Source organism: Gopherus evgoodei, chromosome 10 (genome assembly GCF_007399415.2).
Source record: "Gopherus evgoodei ecotype Sinaloan lineage chromosome 10, rGopEvg1_v1.p, whole genome shotgun sequence".
In the NCBI taxonomy this organism is placed as follows: domain Eukaryota; kingdom Metazoa; phylum Chordata; order Testudines; family Testudinidae; genus Gopherus; species Gopherus evgoodei.
In genome coordinates, this window is record NC_044331.1 from 73,206,196 (window position 1) to 73,224,756 (window position 18,561).

Consider the following 18,561-nt stretch of genomic DNA (forward strand, 5'->3'; position numbering starts at 1 on the left):
AGCTTTACAGTCAAGTGCCAGTCTCTGTCTATTCCAAAGGCCATAATCAACCACTATGAGACTCACTTGCCATGACTATTTCTTGAAGAGTCTTGTGGTTGTGGCACAGATCTGGGCATCAGAAGTGCTAGGGTTCGACTCCACACTAGGAAAACAGACTGTTGCTGACAATACTTGTCAATGACAAATCCTTATGTTCCCCACTTTCAACAGGCATCAAAAATGGTCTATCTATACTAGGGCATTTTGATCCCAGCTTCACTAGAAGCTACACCATTCTCAAGCCAGATGAGGATAATCCACTGCTGACAATTCTACAGGCCACTGCCCTCGGGTAGACAGACCCCTGGGTTCTATTCCTATCTCTGCAACTGACTTACTGTGTGATCTTGGGCAAGTTACTTCACTGTCCTGTGCTTCTGCACAAGAGGCATAATGGTACTTACGTCACTGCTCATAATGTGCTTTGAGATCCTCAGGTGGAAGGTGCTATAGGAATTGCAAAGCTCTCTCATCAGACACATATATTCCTGCACAAGTATGCACAGGCTTGTAACGCGAAACCCTCTTTATTTCTGGACAGACATTGCAAACTGCTTAGACCACATTCTCCAAGGTGTTTAAGGAGGGTGGAGTTTACAGTATTTATTTAGGTATTTTGCAAACCCTAATCAGAATAGAACACTTGCGACAATCACAAAGAACAAATATAAAACCTGCAGCTACACTCTGAACAGCGCCACCACATTTTTTTTGTTATTGCTCCTAGCCCAAAAACCAGATTGCAACTGGAAAAAAATGGCTTTTTTCATGCCCTTTATTTCTGATCCTGCATTAATTTGTCTGCTGTGTGCACTGCTTTTATTAGGTGCATTTTATTTTTCACTTGGCTCTAAAAACTCAGCTTTTAAACTACCTCCTGGTCCACCTCCTCTTCCGATCATTGGTAACCTGCATTTGCTGGATATTAGACGGCAAGATAAGTCACTATTGAAGGTAAGAAAAAAAAAAGCACCTCATGCATTTTAAGTCTGCCTCAACTAAATCAATGAGAAGACTTTGTTTTTGTTTATTAATCTGAATTAAATTTTAGAGCAGTAAAAATTGCACAATAATGTTGTCTCAAGCTGCTTCTAGCTCCTGTCTATATGGTGGAAGTGTCATTTCTGATCAACCACTAAAAAAGGGCCCCTGGGTAATGTGGATTTTTTCATGTAAACTTGATAAAGTACATGAAGTATATAGTGTTTGTGGGATTTTAAATATGAACTTGACAGCTCTCATACCCAGAGGGCTTTTAGAGTATTAGCAAATAACTAACATGAAAAAGAAAATCCCAGGAAGAAGTAAGAAGAATTCACTATAAAGAGTCCAACAGCCACATAAGAAAGGGTTAAATCCAGTTTGTTCTTATGCAGTTGTTACTCCATTCCTAAGTGTGCAAATTCCCATTGAAATCGATGGAGTGGCAGAACAACAGGATGGAATTATTTTGTCAAGTAGCTGGAATAAATACCCTGTGAACTCTTCTGTTAACTTGTAATTAAAACCACTTATCATTGTTTAAGCAGACAGAGAGTTCTTATCTATAAGAGGATGCTGAAAAGGAGCCTGTCAGGCTAGGTTCAATCCAGGAGCTTTGCTTTTCCTTACCCCAAGAGGACAGTTTTGCAAAACTTCACCCTGGCTGTCTGAGCATGTTTCCTTCCTGCCCATCCAGCTCTGCCTCGGATCTGTTTCTGTCAGTGTTTAATAAACAGGGCAACAAATATTTGGGGTCCTGGTGCATGACTGAGGCTCCTAGACAAGAGGGTGACACAAATAGTAAAACAGTAATCACTGCAGGATTCCATCCAGTGCATAGCGCTTATTGGTTACTAACAGATATCCTGAGTGCATTCACCTCCTGTGGGGTAGGGGGGAGGAGTAGAAAGGGGATCCCATTCTGCTCCCCTAAAAGTGCAAGGCATATAGTGGCTAGCAGCATGTGCTCACTTGCCACCCCCATGAAACTAGGATTGTCTCCCCAGGGCGTTATGCTACATGCAGAGCGTCCACGGGAGTCATTAGCAAACATGATTCTTTACCAAACATGAACAGAAATCCGCCCTCCAGCACAGCCAACTCTGTAGACATACTTACGAAATTAGAGAAAGTGGAAGTGAGGCAGTATTTTTTCTTGAACCAACTTCTTGTGGTGACAGAGACAAGCTTTAGCGCTACAAGTGCTCTTCTTCACATCTGGGAAAAGTAGCAAGAGTGTCACAGCAAAATAGAAGATTGAACAGATAGTTTAGAGTAGTCAGCAAAAAAAAAGTTCAGATGTATCAAACTGTCAACATTTTTGGAATAAAACATTTAGATGTTTCCTTTCAAAACAACTTTTAGTATGAATTTTCTTAAATTTTATAACGTACAATAGAATAGAATACAATATAGTAGAATATAAAGTCAAAAAATCAAAATGAAACATTTTGATGGAGCCAAAATATTTTTTTTTAATATTTTCTTTCATGGAGAATTTTGCAATTTTCAGTTTTCAGTCCAAATCAGAACAAAAAGAAATTTAAAAAACTTGAAATCCTGCATGAAATGGAATATCTGTTCTTTTTACAGCTCTAGCAATAGAGTGAGTCACAATCACTATAAGAATTGTTGTACATTTTGTAACAACAGGTCTGTTTGTATCTGTCTCTCTCTTATTCCTCCACTTTGTTTATTAACTGATTCCCATTCTTTAGGGGTGTGTTTGGTTTTTATTCTCATTCTTCTTATTAGCTTCCTGTAGACCTGAGAATATTCTCTTGTGGCTCTGAGCTCAAACATCCAGCTAATAGTCTATACCAGTCTATAGACTATACCAGACTATCCTTTTAATGACTATACTTCAGCTACCTGTCATGGAACGTTTTCCCCCCTTTCTAACTACCCAGCATTGTTTCTGAATCAAGAACAGACATCAGTGTCTTCCTAGATTTTCACTGACTAAATTAAGAGAAGTGCAAAGAGTAAACAAAGTGTGTAAACACTGAGGATTTAGGAATATCTAATTTTTAATGTTCAAGAGTATGTAAAATATGAGTTTGTTTAAAATACATGGGGCCAGATTTCCTGGTCTGAATACCATCGAGTTGGAGATCGGGCTGATGTGTATGTGGTTTTCCCCACACAGAAGAGGATTGTGCTCCTACTAGACCAATGAGATTTAGTGCTGAACTCATGCATATGCTAGTCAGATTAGTGCTATAAACAAATACACCAGAATAAGTCGGGTATGAAGAGGAAATGAGGGGTTTCTTAATGCACTCTCTCCGCTGGTGATACTAAAACCCTGCCTTTTTTTCAGCTAGCAGAAAAATATGGGCCAGTGTTCACCCTCCACTTTGGGTCCCAGAAAGCTGTGGTACTGACTGGATACGAAGCCGTGAAGGAGGCACTTGTGAACTTCACAGATGAATTTGTAGACCGACCCCCCATCCCAATATTTGAACAAATCCAGCATGGAAATGGTACTGGCCCTTGGAGATGTGAGAATTTCAAAAGGGCTCAGCCTTGGCCTCTCTCTTCTCCTACTGCCACCACTGCCTGAGAACTTTTGGAAGTCCTGCCCCAAGTCTGTATTTTAGCTAAACTGACCCCCAAATTCTGTTTTTCCGGTTTGCAGCTCTTGTCATTAGTGACAATTACTTTGGCAAACAACTTTGTGACCAGTTAACATCCTGAATTTTAAAAGATGAGGGCAGAATTTTAAAGGCACAATGGCAACTATGTGACTAATTCCCATGGGCAGCCAATGTGAGTTAGGTGCCTCACTGCCATTAATGCATTTTACCTGAGGAATCACTTCATGAAAGATGAACCATACTGGATCTGGCGCTCAGGTATTTTGCCTCTCCTGCCAGTCGGTACTGCCGTTTTGGATGTATTCATTCCAGAAAGTCCTGCCTCCAAAAATGGCCCTCTGTAGAATAATATATCACAGGTTCAGATAAGGGTTATGGGCCAAATCTGTGATCCCTTCCCTCAAACAGTGCCATCGATTCCCCGAGGCAGTTCCTCTAGCCTTGCAGCACCTGTTGAATGGACCAATAGAGGATTTAGGTCTTCAGGGCTGTTAATTTGACACATTACATCAGCACTAAAGTCACACAGAAAATGTATTAAAAAACCGAGTGCTCTAAATGCCTAGTTGCCTCCCACATGAGTGAGATGGCAAAGACTGAACTGGGAGGAAAACTATTTCCATGAGGTAAAAGATGGCTGGGATTGGTGGATAGAGCTAGGAGGAGAACAGAGAAATGAATGGCAAATGGGATAATGGAACAGTAAGGAGAAATGGAGGGAGAGAAACTGTGGAGATATTTTCATATTCTTTTAAGTAGAGTAGGATCCCCTTGAGTTCTGCGTTCTCAGCAATCACATATATCTCACATACACCTTAGGTGTATTTTTCTCTAATGGAGAGCTGTGGAGAACGACACGAAGATTCACTGTGTCAAGCATGCGTAACCTTGGAATGGGGAAAAAGCTGATAGAGGAAAAAATTCTTGAAGAGCTTCATTTACTTATTGCGACAATCAAATCTTCCAGAGGTGAGCTGGGGAATATTAAGATTAAATATCGCATTGCTCAGACTTTTCAAGCACCGTTGTAAACACAAGTCAGTGGTGAGACTGTGGCATGAGAGTTCTGTTTATGCTTTTGTTTGTTCTTATTACAGGTGAGCCATTTAGCCTTAAGTCATTTAACGCTGCTCCAACCAACATCACCTTTCTTATGCTGTTTGGGGACCGGTTTGACTACAAAGACCCAACCTTTGTCACTCTGTTAAGACTCATAGATGAAGTTATGGTTCTTCTTGGATCTCCATTCTTGCATGTAAGTAACTCTTCCAGCATATTTTGAGTCATACAGTCTCCATGATTCAGCACAGCAGATCTCAGGCTGTAAGAACTAGCACATCCCATCTAAAAATCATAGCACTCAGGGTGCTGCCTTCATAATTATAATCAGTGTCATTAAAATGGAGTCTGAACCTCAGACCTTATTTGAAACCAAGCTGTATACTATGTAACTGCAACCTGCCTACCACCATTTACAAATCATTGGTCTAACAGACTGAACAAAGGGGCTGTGAGTTAGGAATCACCCTGTTGTGCAGGGTTGGATTCACTCTCAAAGGACAGGAAGCAGCACTACACGCTCCCCCAACTCTCCAGCCAATGTGCTTCAACCATGACATGGGAGGTAACCCTTCTAGCCCCCAAAATGGAGTTCAGGCTCTGTACCCTCCTGGCCTCAAAGCTGAGATTACCAGTGAGCATGAGAAATAGTGTCAGCTGTATTCATGGATTTAGTAACATGTCCATAAGATTGAAACTCCAAGAACATTTTGTGTGGTGACTATTTTCTACGTCTATTAGTGACCTGTACTGAATTATACTTACTAAACAAAGGTTATCTACATTGCATCTGTAACAAGAAAAACTTGTTTGGGTGGAGGAAATCCACTGGTTGGTTTATAGGTCCCTAGACAGAGTCACAAATCCACAGTGTTCCTGAGTGTTGTAATTTGCATTTGGATCATTATTTCAACTGGGGAGGTGCGGGGAATCACATTTCACCTGACAGCTCCTTCTGTTGTTCATGTGAGGATGGTCACATGCAGGGTTTATTCCAGCCAGTTCATGGCATGTATCACACTAGGAAACTAAGGTGATAGTTGTGTTTTAGTATGAACTGGTATCACAGTATCTATTCGCGCCAGCTAAGGTGATAGGTAATAGTGCAGAATGGAAGATACTGTGCTCATGAAAGTTTACTAACGCGCCTGTTTCAGGCAACGATATATGAATAACTGGTGCCTGGGGCTACAACCTACTAGTTCTTGTTTTTATCAGCACGACAAGAGCAACATCTTTGTGACCAGGCTGCTGATAACCTCTATGATACATACAATAGTCCCACCGAGAATTGCTGTCTGGTGTGGATCTGAGATGAGAATTATGCTATAAGAATTTTAGCCCTGTACTGAATGTTGGTTCCCCCTGCAAATTTGAGACTTTATCTTTTTAATTTATTCTATTTGTTCTTAAATGTCATTTCATTGTGCACGAAAGTGCAGCCCTTGCCTACCTCGCTTGTATTTTCTAATCATAGTCCCTGTTCAGAGACAATGGCTGTGTTAAATATGCTTCATAGGAGTCAGCAAACTATTTAATCATGTAACTAGCCCCACTGAAATCAAAAGATTAGATTTTGTGACACAAAGTGGACTTAATGTGGCCAGAGGAGAATTTTCTTTGTGCTAGGGAACTCTCAGCTGACATAGCCCACTCCTGCCCCAGCCCAACATAGGGGATACAGGGTCGGCATGTCAGGGACTCTTGGCAGGAGGGGCTTGGTGGAGCAGTGGACCCAGTTCGTATCTAGCATAAGGTTCCCAATGGACCCTACACCTGTAGTGTAAATTAGAGCTGCTTCCTTTCAGCTTTACCCTTGAGCTGAGACCTGGCGCCTCAGAATCAGGGAGACACAACTGGATCCCTTGTGGCTTCATCCCTGCATTTTAGCGGAGTGCAGATGCTGTAGAAAATCTGCCCCAATGGGACCACTCATGAACTTCTAGTTAGGCCTGTGCTTAAGAACCTTGCTGAATCAGGGGCTGAAAGCTTAAGGCCCAGCCCTACATTCAAATGTGCTAGCTTCATCCAGGTGGAGTCCCAGTGACATCAGGAATGTTGGTTATCATTGCAAACTTCTACGGGACAATGTTACAGACCTCTAATGATGCGCCGTCCCAGTACCCTTTGGCATGGCTCTTCCTGTATCTTGGCACATTGGGGTTAATGCACCCATTTTTTTTCCTTACTAGTTTTTTAATTTCTACCCATTCCTTGGATTATTTCTCAAAACCCACAAGATTTTACTTAAAAAAATAGAAGATGTGCGCATCATTTTAAGGAATTACATCCAGATCAGCAAACAAGATCTTAGCGAGAACTCACTGAGCTACATTGATGCATTAGTGTTCAAACAGCACAAGGTACGTGACTGAACTTCTCCATTTACAATTTACTCTGTTTTCAACAAAAACACTTAACTAGATCCTGGTCTCAGCCACATCAACTTAACCTTCCTGAGGTCAATGCCGTTATCCAGATGGAACTGAAATCAAACTCCGTTCCCTTACTTTTGCCATAATTTATCTAGTGAATGTTTCACCAAAATTGGATGTGAAAACATGACCCCACTTTATAATCTATGATCAATTGTTTGTTCCTACAAGAAAATCAATGGGATTTCATAAAGGATGAATCTGACGCTTTGTGTTAATAAAGAAACCAATCATTGATCTCATTGTTCTAAAAGGAATAAGGAACTCAAAGGAAGTCAGTTGTTATATCACAGCTACATGTCCTGGCCCTGCTTTTATTCCTTGCATCCAGCCACTAGGATTTCTAAGACAGATTGATCTCAGTGTAATATTAAAACAAAAAACCTTCAGATTCTATGTTTTTCTTCTTTCAAACAGAGCAGGGCCAGATATGCACACTGCACCTCCTAGCCATTCATACTGAGCTGGGTTCAAGGATCACTGTGCTCTGGCAGGGGAGAACGTTCACAAAATCTTTGCATACGTTCCAACCGGGCAGGCAGAGTGGGAGGTGTCTCTTGGAGGTTTGAAATCACTGAACTCGAATCTCTAGCTGCACACAGAAGGGAATAGGTATTTCCAACCCTTGCAAAATGAACTGCAGGGGTGAGTTTGTGAAAACCATCCAAAGCGGAGCTCAACCCTGCTGCAGCTTGGAGATGGACCCTGAACCAATCGCTTGTATCAAAACCCCTCTAGCTTCTGGGGAAATTCAGCTCTCCATGCACCTCTGCACTGTGTGGCTCAGACCCAACTCTGCCCTTGGTTCTGAAATCCTCCGCTGGCTTCCCCTTGGATTGCAAACCTGTGAGAATGCCTGAAAATGCAATGGGCGAGGTGGGACTTCCCAAATCTTACTCAATTGTAATTTTGCCTCAGTCAGAGTGAACAAGAGCACTTTCAACACTAACTGAAACTTGTGTGTTTAAAGGAGACAAACAAGAAAGACAGCCTGTTTCATGATGAAAACATAATAGCATCTGTACTTGACCTGGTCATGGCTGGAACTGAGACAACTGCCACAACATTGCAATGGGCCATCCTACTGATGATGAAATATCCAGAGATCCAAAGTGAGCCGCTCTATGGTTTCACTCTTTGTCTGTGCCTTGTTTTAATAAGAAAGTCAGGTTAAGTGTCCAATGTGTAGATACCAGTGCTGCTTTTGCCACAAAAGCTGCATTCATGTTCTTTATTATTAGCTATTATTTGTATTGCGGTAGCATGTGGGAGCCCCAATCACGGATCAGGACCCCAATGTGCTAGACACTGTATGAACACTGAACAAAAAGATTGTCCTTGTCCCAAAGAGTTTGCAGTCAAAGTTGATTAAGACTAGTTTCTGTCTTCCAAAACTGGATTTTTCTATTTCCTAGAGAGAGCAGGGTAGACAAGGGTTGTGTAGGTAGTATGATACAAAACAAAACAAAACAAAACAAAAACATGTATGCCTGAAATCCAGAGAGACTTGAGGTGCCTGAGGAAGCCAGGTTTAGGGTTTGCAAAATCTGGTTTGTTTTTGCCAAAGCAAATTCATAAGTGGGGAGAGAGCCCTTCTGATAGGACACATTTGTGTTTGCTTCTACTTTTAGAAAAGGTACAAGAGGAGATTGGGACCGTTGTCCAATCAGGAAGCCAGGCCACATATGAAGACCGGATAAACATGCCATTTACAAATGCGGTGATACATGAAGTACAGAGATTCATCACCCTGCTGCCACACGTTCCACGGTGCACATCTGTTGATACACATTTCAGAGGCTACTTCCTCCCCAAGGTATGTATCACTTTTTTTTAATGGATACCACTACGTTCCGCCCTTTGGAAACAGCAATGAATGGATCCTTGGATACTAAGGGCCAGATTCTGCCATCCTCATGTGAGTAATTCCTCCCTCCAAGAGTAGCTCTGTTTGACTCAGGGGGGCTATTTGCGGAGTGAGGCTGGCATGCAGGATCTGGCCCCAGGTTTGCAGTTTCCAAGGCAATGCTGGGGATTTAGCCACCTTCTAAACACTCTACACTGCCTTGAAAATCTCAACCTGTATCATGTACAGTGCTCTGAATGGAAGGGTTCAAATCATCTATGCAAATGCACCTGGTAGAAACCGGAATTAAAGCTGGAATTTGGCACAGTCAACAGGTAAAATCCAGGTTTCAGTGGAGTCCGTAGCAAGATTCACATTTACTTCAATCAGACCGAGGTTTGGGTCACAGGAAGAAGCAAAGCTTAAACAGCAGGGTGGAGACTGACAAAAAGTAGATCAGTGGAATTCAATAATCTTTTAGAACCAAATCCTGCAGCCTTTCCTTGCCTTAGCCACCAGTACTCGCACGGCTACAATGTCCTTGCCCATCTGAGTATGGTATTGGCAGCATCATGTCCTGCTCTGAATATTGTTGTTATTATTATTGCTATGTGGTAGCACCAAGGAACCCCAGTCAAGGGCCAGGACCTCATTGTGTCAGGCACCGTACACACACTGAACAAAAGGATGCTCATTGCCCCAAAGAGCACTGAGTTATGTACCTCTAAGGGAATTCCTCATGATCAGAGTGTCAGTTTGATCAGAGATTTCATGTTGCTTTTGGAAGTATAGGGGGTTTGTAGAGCCAAAGACCTCTTTTAGTTTGCGCTTCATGTTGTATTCCAGGGAATAACCGTGATTCCTTCCCTCACCTCGGTGCTGCTGGATAAAACACAGTGGGAGACACCGCATGAGTTTAATCCCAATCATTTTCTTGATGCTGATGGGAAGTTTGTAAAGAAAGAAGCTTTTCTGCCATTCTCCACAGGTAATTAAGGGGTCCTATCCTGAAAGGAGCAGAGGTTTCTCAGGCTCTGGTAGGATCAGGAACTTTGTACTAGGTAACAGAACATTGATCAGGAGAGATCTATTTCCGTATTTCAGAAAGGACCAAGCAAACCTAATACCCAGCCAAGCAGAGCCAATGAATCTGCAACAGACCTGACTTATCTCAGCATAAGCCTTCCCTCTAACAAAATGGATCAGTTCTCAACTGATACAAAGGTAGGCAAAGGAAAGGAGGGGTATCAGCTCCAAAAGAACATAGAAGGAAGCCCAAAAGGTGCCAAGGAGAGGCCCACCAAAATAAACAGGACTTGAATGATACCCTAAACCAGATACACGAGGAACTAGCATTGACTTACTGTGTGGCCTGGACACATCACTGAATCCTTTCTGGATTTCAATTTCTTTGTCTGAAAAATACAGTCAATAATACTCTGTCACAAGGAGGTGGTGGGCTTAATTGAAAGATGCTAGACCAGGGGTGGGCAAACTTTTTGGCCTGAGGGCCACATCTGGGTATGGAAATTGTACGGTGGGCCATGAATGCTCACAAAATTGGGGGTTGAAGTGTGGGAGGGGGTGAGGGCTCTGGGGTGAGGCTGGGTATGAGGGGTTGGGGATGCAGGAGGGTACTCCAGGCTGGGACCGAGGGGTTCAGAAGGTGGGAGGGGGATCAGGGCTGGGGCAGAGGGTTGGGGCACGAGAGGAGGGCAGGGGTGCAGGCTCCAGGCAGCGCTTACCTGAAGCAGTTCCCAGAAGCAGCAGCATGTCCCCTCTCCAGCTCTTACGTGGAAGTGCAGCTAGATGGCTCTGCATGTTGCCCCATCCACAGGCGCCGCCCCTGCAGCTCCCATTGGCTGCTGTTCCTGGCCAATGGGAGCTGTGGGGGTGGAACTGTGAGCAGGGGCAGTATGTGAAGCCCCCTTGCTGCCCCTACACATAGGAGCTGGAGGTAGAACATGTTGCTGCTTCTGGGAGCCACGTGGAGCGGGGCAAGCCCTCAACACTGCTCCCCGGCATGGAGTGGGGCAAGCCCCAGACCCTGCTCCCCGGCAGGAGCTCAAGGGCAGGATTAAAGCATCTGAAGGGCCGGATGTGGCTTCCGGGCCATAGTTTGCCTACCCCTGTGCTAGACAGAGGTGTAAAATACTGACCTACTCCACCCCTCTAAATGTGTATTTGCGTGTGCATGGATGCGCGCGCGCGCACACACACACACACACAAACATGCAGCCAAGGTGGAATAAAACAAACAGCCCATCCCAAGAATTCTAATGAAGTTTTGATGGGCAAGGAACATTGCAAGATATCAGAAATTTCCTGTGAAATTCCATCCTAATCCCTCTTTAGTGAAGAGGTGTCCTCTACCCAGCCTCGCTGCTGTGGCACAGCAGTAAAGGTTTCCAAATGCTGTTAATTTCCAAAGCTGACTCCTTCCTGGCCTGCCTGTGCTGTTATCCAGCAGAGTGTATTACAAGTGGGCACAGCTGGAAAGAGTAGCCTTACCAGGAATTTTACAAATCCCAGCACTGCAGGAATCCTAAAGTATTTTAGAGGGAGATTTCCTACAGAATCTCTCAAATCCTGCATTGCAACCTGACACTTCACAACTGTCTCTGTTAAAAGTTGGCTGTGGGAGCTGGGGATCAGGAGTTCAGCTGTGATCCTGGACCCCACTTTCCAGTGCAGGATTTGCTGCTACCCACACTGCATCAGCCGTGAGTTTGTATTTTTAATGCAAAAATCATCAGCAGTGATTTTTTGATGTCAAAAGCCACGTTCTTGCTTTCCCCTGATTTCTTCATGATGTCATCTCTCAGATCCTGTTGTTCTGGGACAGGGCATCCCACTTAAAAAAAAAAATCTTATGGGAGCCAAGAACAAAAGACAGTCACCAAAGTGGGACTGGCTGGGTGATAGCCTACAAGTCTTCAAACCATTCCACCTTTGGGGAAGGGAACGTTTCTCGGGAAGGTTGATTTTTAAGAGAAAGGGGTTGTTTGAAAGTGCTCAGGGGCTGGGGTGTCAGGATAAGTCTGTGGATGATGTCTGTGGACTATGGTTGCATCTGATTATTTCAGCCTAGGTACAGAACCCCATTGTGACGAGTGCTGTACAAATACACAGCCAGAGTTCAGCCATGTCCTATCCACTAGAGACTACAGCCTGCCAGGGAAGAGGGTGCCTAATAATTTCATGTATTACATAGCCTGGCAATTTACCATGAGGCTATGACCTCCTTGCTATGTGAACATGTCTGACAAAGGAATCAACATGCATATCGTGGCGACATGAGCTACTGGCATAATCATCTGGCTACAACACAGATTATTTTGCTGTAACTATATGTCAGTTCAACTGGGTACAAAGGTACACGAGGAGTCCCATTACTGCTCCTAATAGATGACCTGATGACTATTATGGGGAGGTCTTCACTACCCACCGTGATCTACTGGGGGTCAATTTATCACGTCTAGTGTAGATGTGATAAGATCGATCCCTGATCATGCTCCCCGTCAACTCTGGAACTCCAGCTCGTGAGAGGCGGAAGTGGAGTTGACTGGGAAGCTGCAGCAATCAACTTGCTGCCATCCTCATGGCCAGGTAAGTTGCGTAGCTGAAGTTGCATATCTTAGGTCGACCCCCCACTAGTGTAGACCTGGGCTATCACATTAAAATTAACCTCTGTAACTATTTCTCTTACAGTTAAATCTAATCATTTTTGACACTGCAGGGCGCAGGAATTGCATTGGAGAAAGTCTGGCCAAGATGGAGCTGTTCCTGTTCTTTGTAGGGTTGCTGCAGACCTTTACTTTCCAACCCCCACCCGGGATCACAGAATCAGACCTGGACCTTGCGGTTCCTCAGACCACTTTTACTTTAAGACCACAACCTCAGTTGGCCTGTGCTGTTCTGTGTGAATAAGAAGGACAGTGTTAGGGAATCATTCCTTTGCATTGACTTCGACTGCACAGAACATTTCTACTGGGTGCAGCAAAGAGAAGGCAGAACCTTGGAGAAATGGTTAATATGGTCCAGATGAGACAGCTATTGCATTATATGCACTGCAGTCACTTCGCACTCTACTTCTCATAGACTTTAAAGGACTATTGTGATCATCTATTTCAGGAGCGGGAAAACTTTTTGGCCTGAGGGCCGCATCGAGTTTTGTAAATTATATGGTGGGCCAGTTAGGGGAGGGGGCCGTGGCCCGTCCCCCACCTCCTATTTGCCCCCCTGGGACTCCTGCCCCATCCAACCACCCTTTCTCCCTGTCCCCTGTCTGCCCCTGGAACCTGTGCCCCTGACTGCCCCCTGCCACCGCATCCAACCCCCGCTCTTTCCTGACTGCCACCCCCAGGACCCCTGCCCCCATTCAACCCCGTTTCCCCCCCGACCACCCCGACCCCTACCCACATCCTGTCCTCTGACCACCACCCCGAACTCCTCTGCCCTCTATCCAACCCCCCCCACTCCCTTCCCCCTTACTGCGCTGCCTGGCTGGTGGCAGTGCAGCCGGGCCGCCCAGCTGGAGCTGAGCCCCGCGGCTGCCGCCACCACGCATCTCAGAGCACTGGGTCAAGCTGGGCTCTGCAGCTGCACTGCCCTAGGAGCTTACAGCCTCGCCGCCCAGAGCACTGTGCTGGCGGCAGAGCGAGCGAGCTGTGGCTGTGGGAGAGGGGGACAGCAGGGAAGGGACTGGCGGCTAGCCTCCCTGGCCAGGAGCTCAGGGGCCGGGCAGGATGGTCTCGTGGACCAGATGTGGCCCATGGGCCGTAGTTTGCCCATCTCGATCTAGCTGGACCTCCTGCACATTGCAGGCCACGAAACCTCACACACCCACTCCTGTAATAGACCCCTAACTTCTATAATGTACACGCTCCTGCACCTATGGAATAAGCTGTGTTCTGAATAAGAATATTATGGGAATCTGATTGTAAAAGCTACCTCTCTCAAGAAGGCAAGAGCACCATTAATCTGTAATGGGCAGAAATGCTGTAGGGGCCTCATGCTAGAGCCATCCAATAGGCTCGAGTGCAGTGGTACTCACACTTCATTGCGCCCTGACCCCCTTCTGACAACAAAAATTACTGCACGACCCCAGGTGGGGGAACAAAGCATGAGCCTGCCCAAGCCCCACTGTCCCGGGTGGGGACAAAGCCAAAACCTGAGCCCCACCACCCCAGGGGGGGGGACAAAGCCAAAGCCCAAGGTCTTCAGCCCCTGCCAGGGGACCTGTAACCTGAGTCCTGTCACCCAGAGCTGAAGCCCTCAGGCTTCAACCATGGGCAGTGGGGCTCAGGCTTTGGCTTCAGCCCCAGAAAGTCTAAGCCAGCCCATTAAAACAGGGTTGCGTGACCCACTTTGGGATCCCGACTCACTGTTGGAGAATTGCTGATCTAGTGAATTTCTTCAAGGTTTCTGTAGCCATTCGTAGCTTCTACCAAAATTCTACTAGGTTACCCTCCCAGATATGCTCCAGATGTCAACGGCTGAGGCTACAGAACTGAGAAAACTTGACTTGTTCACATGATTTGAGAGTGAGCTGTTATTACAACTTTTGGGAACAGAGTTCTTAGAGGAGAAGTGAGTGAAAACTGGAAACTGACACAGGCAGTTCTGTCTCTGACAATCCAAGTCTGCTTCATCATCTAAATGAAAGAGAGAAGAGATGCCTCTTGAGGCCAGCACTGGCAGCTGACTATAAAGAGCCGATGACATGGAAAAGTAATCCAATGCCATGCACACTTTTATGAATTTCCGCCCTCCTTGGGCTGGCTAAATGAGAGAAAAGTTCTTGTTCTCCACACAATGGATAACTAGCCTGATTTTTGGAACCCATCCTTGCAATCGGTTTTGAATGGGGTCTGATGGATTGTTCCTGTGTCAGCTGGACAATTGGGACCAGGAAACCAGTGGGAGTAGGAGGTGGGCTTTGAGGTTTGTTCTGTTCTGTACTCCTGGCCATGGCTGTCACCTCTGCCGGAGAGTGCTCTTTTCATCTGCCATTGTATTAATGAACCGTGCTCTAATTTGTGTCTAACTCAGGCATCATTCTGTGCTTGTATTTGCCTGCTAACTCCTATCGCTGCATATCCATTATCCTATCAGCTCTCAATATATGTGTTCCTTTTTATTTGGCCACCCAATAAAGTTTTAACCCAAAATATATTTATTGCATATAATCTACAGAACTAGAGTCATTTAAACAGGACACAGAAAGTTGCTTGGAGACAAACCTCAGAGAAAGAGATTTGTCCTACTAAACTGAGGCAGACTGACAGCCCAGATAATTACCCCAGGCTGTGGGCAAACTTGTACAGCCCATGCTGCCGTGGCTAGCTGGGGTTGTCACTATACAATCTACAACCACACCCTGTGATTGCAGTGTCCGCGTGTTTTCAGATTCACAGATTTGACCGTTATGATCATCTAGTTTGACCTGCATAATGCAGGCCAGAGAATTTCAGCCAGTGTCCCTACATGAAGCCCATTCTTCAGGCTGAAGTAAAGTATATCTTTGGGAGAGGCATCCACTGATGTCAAGCATTCAGTAGGAAGTCCTCAACATTCTGCACCAAGAGTGAGCATGCTAGGACTGACTCACTTTTCCTTTCATCTGCCCCAGGATAAATTCTCCCTCCCACCTCTGATGAAGGACTTTCCTTCTACTGAATAGATACAGGCTCCTTGTGCTCTGCCTAACCCTTACCCCCAAAGCCTGCCTGCAGGCTGTGAAAGCAAGAACCTTTCTTCCCAAGAAGACAAAAAGCCTCCTGCTTCCCATCAAACTTTTGTTGCTACTCATATTGCTTCCCTACTTGGAAATGCTGCGGGCTCTGTGCCAGTTGCTCTCAGCTGTTGGCAGCTGCTGCTGGCCTGCACTACTTCTCCTGGGCTGGGGATCCCAGTCCTGAGGGAGATATCAGAAGGAGATGGTCAATAGTGGACATCAGGCCAAGGGAGGGAGGCTGGGTATTCTTGAAAGAAGGTAGGCAAGTCAGGTTAGGAATCACTCAAGGCAAGTCCTAAGTCAGGCCTGTCCCCTCAGCTTCCACAATGGCTCCCTCCTTCCCTTCCATAGCACTCTTTAGTGACATCCCCCAAAGCCTGGTCTTGCTCCATTGAAGTCAATGGGAGATTCCAAGTGATATCCATCTAGGGATGCACTGGCTTCCAAACAGTTAAGAGACAACACAGTCTAGTGATTAGAGCCAGAGATGGGGATTCAAGAGACCCAGGTTTTATTCCCAGTCGACTCATTGTCTGAGATTGGTCACTGAAAGGCTCTGTGACTCATTCTCCACACCTGTAAAACACTTATCTTCCCAGTGTGTTATGAAGGTTTATTCGTTCATGTTTGTAAAGTGCTTTGAGAGCCTCGGGTTGGAAAGTAAAATGATGATGTCTCTCTCCTATCCTGAACAACAGCTCTCAGACTCTGCTGAAGCCCAGGCGTCACCTCCCACACTTGACTCTTCTGATGAAGTGGGAGGAGCCTAGTGAGATCAGCTGTTTGTAGAAATTTTGCCAATTACACGATGCAAATACATCAGAAATGACTGAGATGGACTATTAATCAGAGCCAACCGATCAGCTTCTAATGTCAGGGGCAGAGAACAGGCTCTGATTTACAATTTTTAAAAAATGTATCACACTTCTTATGCTCATCCCTGGATCATATGGGTAGAATGCATCACTCTACAGCCCTCAGACAGCGGGGTACATCTCTGCGTGAAAGACTCCTCCTGTGCGTCTGTCCACCCGAATTATGGAAAAACATCGACTATGACTCAGCTTCAGATCTGACAGAAAACACCTGCTCATGAGGCTTTGAAGTGGGTGTAAAAACAATCTCCATATTCTTCAACAGGCTTCAAATTTTCACCTCCTCTACCTGCAAAGTTTGTTGGTCAAATGCTTGTGCCCTGCATTGCACTGTAACATTTCTAAGGAACCTAGTTTATCTATCACTCCCCTTTTGGCCACAAGATGGCACCAATATCCTACCATGGCATTGACTGACAGCCCTGTCTTGCAGTCCTTACTCAGGAAAAACTCCCATTGAGCTTTCCGAATAGGGCTTGTCTGAGGACAGAAAGACTGTCCTCAGACATCCACTGGAACAAAGTATATACAAATTAGCATACATACGAGGAAGATAAAACCCTGGCTGGGATGATTTAGTTGGTATTGGTCCTGATTTGAGCAGGGGGCTGGACTAGATGACCTCCTGAGGTCTCTTCCAACCCGAATATCCTATGATTCTAAGTCTTAGAACATAAAGTTATATGTCCTATGATTCTAAGTCTTAGAACATAAAGTCATATTATCATTAACCAAGAAAAATTCAGACATTACTCAGTGGGTAGATTCCTTTACTTCCTTCTCTTACAAGTCTCACCACCAACTGAGGAACTCCTGTCCCAAAGAATTTGCAATCCATGGGCTAGATTGTGAAGCCTTTACTCACCCAGGTGAACATTCATTTGCACGAGTAGACCCATTGGCTCCTCTGTGGCTTGCACAACCTAGCACTGAATGAGAAGAGAGCAACAGTGGAGGATGTGGACCAAGGGATGAGAAAGAGCTGCGAGGTCAATCTCCCATCAACCATTGCATGAAACGGAATTTTCTCCACATGATTCCCTGCCATATGTTTATCTGCTTGAAGACTTTGAGTGAGAGTCTCTCCCATCCCCATTATAAAACCCTATCTGCTCCTTGTACTGGCCTTACACACAGCATTTAAGACAGATTAAAACATCCCATACTGTAAATGAGAGTCATGTGTATAAACAGAGAAATGGACATTGGCTTCTGTGCAATGCCCACAGCCAGGTGAGGCATTAGGGAGCAAAACCATGGAGGAAGCTGTAGCAGGAGAAAAGTGGATACACAGGGTGCTCCTCCCTCTATGTCAGGGGTGGTCAACCTGTTACATAAGAACAGCCATACCGGGTCAGACCAAAAGTCCATCTAGCCCAGTATCTGTCTACTGACAGGTGCCCCAGAAGGAGTGAACCTAACAGGAAATGATCAAGTGATCTCTCTTCTGCCATCCATCTCCATCCTCTGACAAACAGAGGCTAGGCACACTATTCCTTACCCATCATGGCTAATAGCCATTTATGGACTTAACCACCATGAATTTATCCAGTTCCCTTTTAAATGCTGTTATAGTCCTAGCCTTCACAACCTCCTCAGGTAAGGAGTTCCACAAGTTGACTGTGCGCTGCATGAAGAAGAACTTCCTTTTATTTGTTTTAAACCTGCTGCCTCTTAATTTCATTTGGTGTATGTTGTATGGTGTAAGTTCTTGTATTATGGGAATAAGTAAATAACTTTTCCTTATCCACTTATAATAAATTCATAAACTCTAGGACTGGAAGGGACCTCGAGAGGTCATCGAGTCCAGTCTCCTGCCCTCATGGCAGGACCAAATGCTGTCTAGACCATCCCTGATAGACATTTATCTAACTTACTCTTAAATATCTTCAGAGATGGAGATTCCACAACCTCCCTGGGCAATTTATTCCAGTGTTTAACTACCCTGACAGTTAGGAACTTTTTCCTAAAGTCCAACCTAAAT

The 18,561-nt window shown here is 45.0% G+C and overlaps 1 protein-coding gene across 2 annotated transcripts; it reads left to right on the plus strand.

Moving 5' to 3' along the window:
• Positions 1-798: 798 nt before the first annotated feature.
• LOC115658656 (cytochrome P450 2W1-like) lies at positions 799-13,044 on the plus strand. Of its 2 annotated transcripts, XR_004002359.1 has the most exons (10): positions 811-996; positions 3,347-3,509; positions 4,443-4,592; positions 4,721-4,878; positions 6,875-7,045; positions 8,088-8,229; positions 8,749-8,933; positions 9,810-9,951; positions 10,068-10,187; positions 12,703-12,787. XR_004002359.1 is itself a non-coding variant. In XM_030577925.1 (9 exons), the coding sequence occupies exons 1-9, from the start codon at positions 799-801 to the stop codon at positions 12,891-12,893; spliced, it is 1,500 nt and encodes a 499-aa protein (XP_030433785.1). In that variant the 3' UTR covers positions 12,894-13,044. The 2 variants fall into 2 exon arrangements, 1 of the variants encoding a protein (XP_030433785.1); XM_030577925.1 differs by lacking the exon at positions 10,068-10,187 and having other exon boundaries at positions 799-996; positions 12,703-13,044.
• Positions 13,045-18,561: the final 5,517 nt, after the last annotated feature.

What these genes read in the sequence shown, in the direction of transcription:
- LOC115658656 (XM_030577925.1), top strand. Translation starts at nt 799, where the DNA reads ATGGCTTTTTTCATGCCCTTTATTTCTGATCCTGCATTAATTTGTCTG. An exon ending in TTGGATCTCCATTCTTGCAT is followed by an intron (nt 4,879 to 6,874) that starts GTAAGTAACTCT and finishes TTTCCTTACTAG; the next exon opens with TTTTTTAATTTCTACCCATT. An exon ending in GAGGCTACTTCCTCCCCAAG is followed by an intron (nt 8,934 to 9,809) that starts GTATGTATCACT and finishes GTTGTATTCCAG; the next exon opens with GGAATAACCGTGATTCCTTC.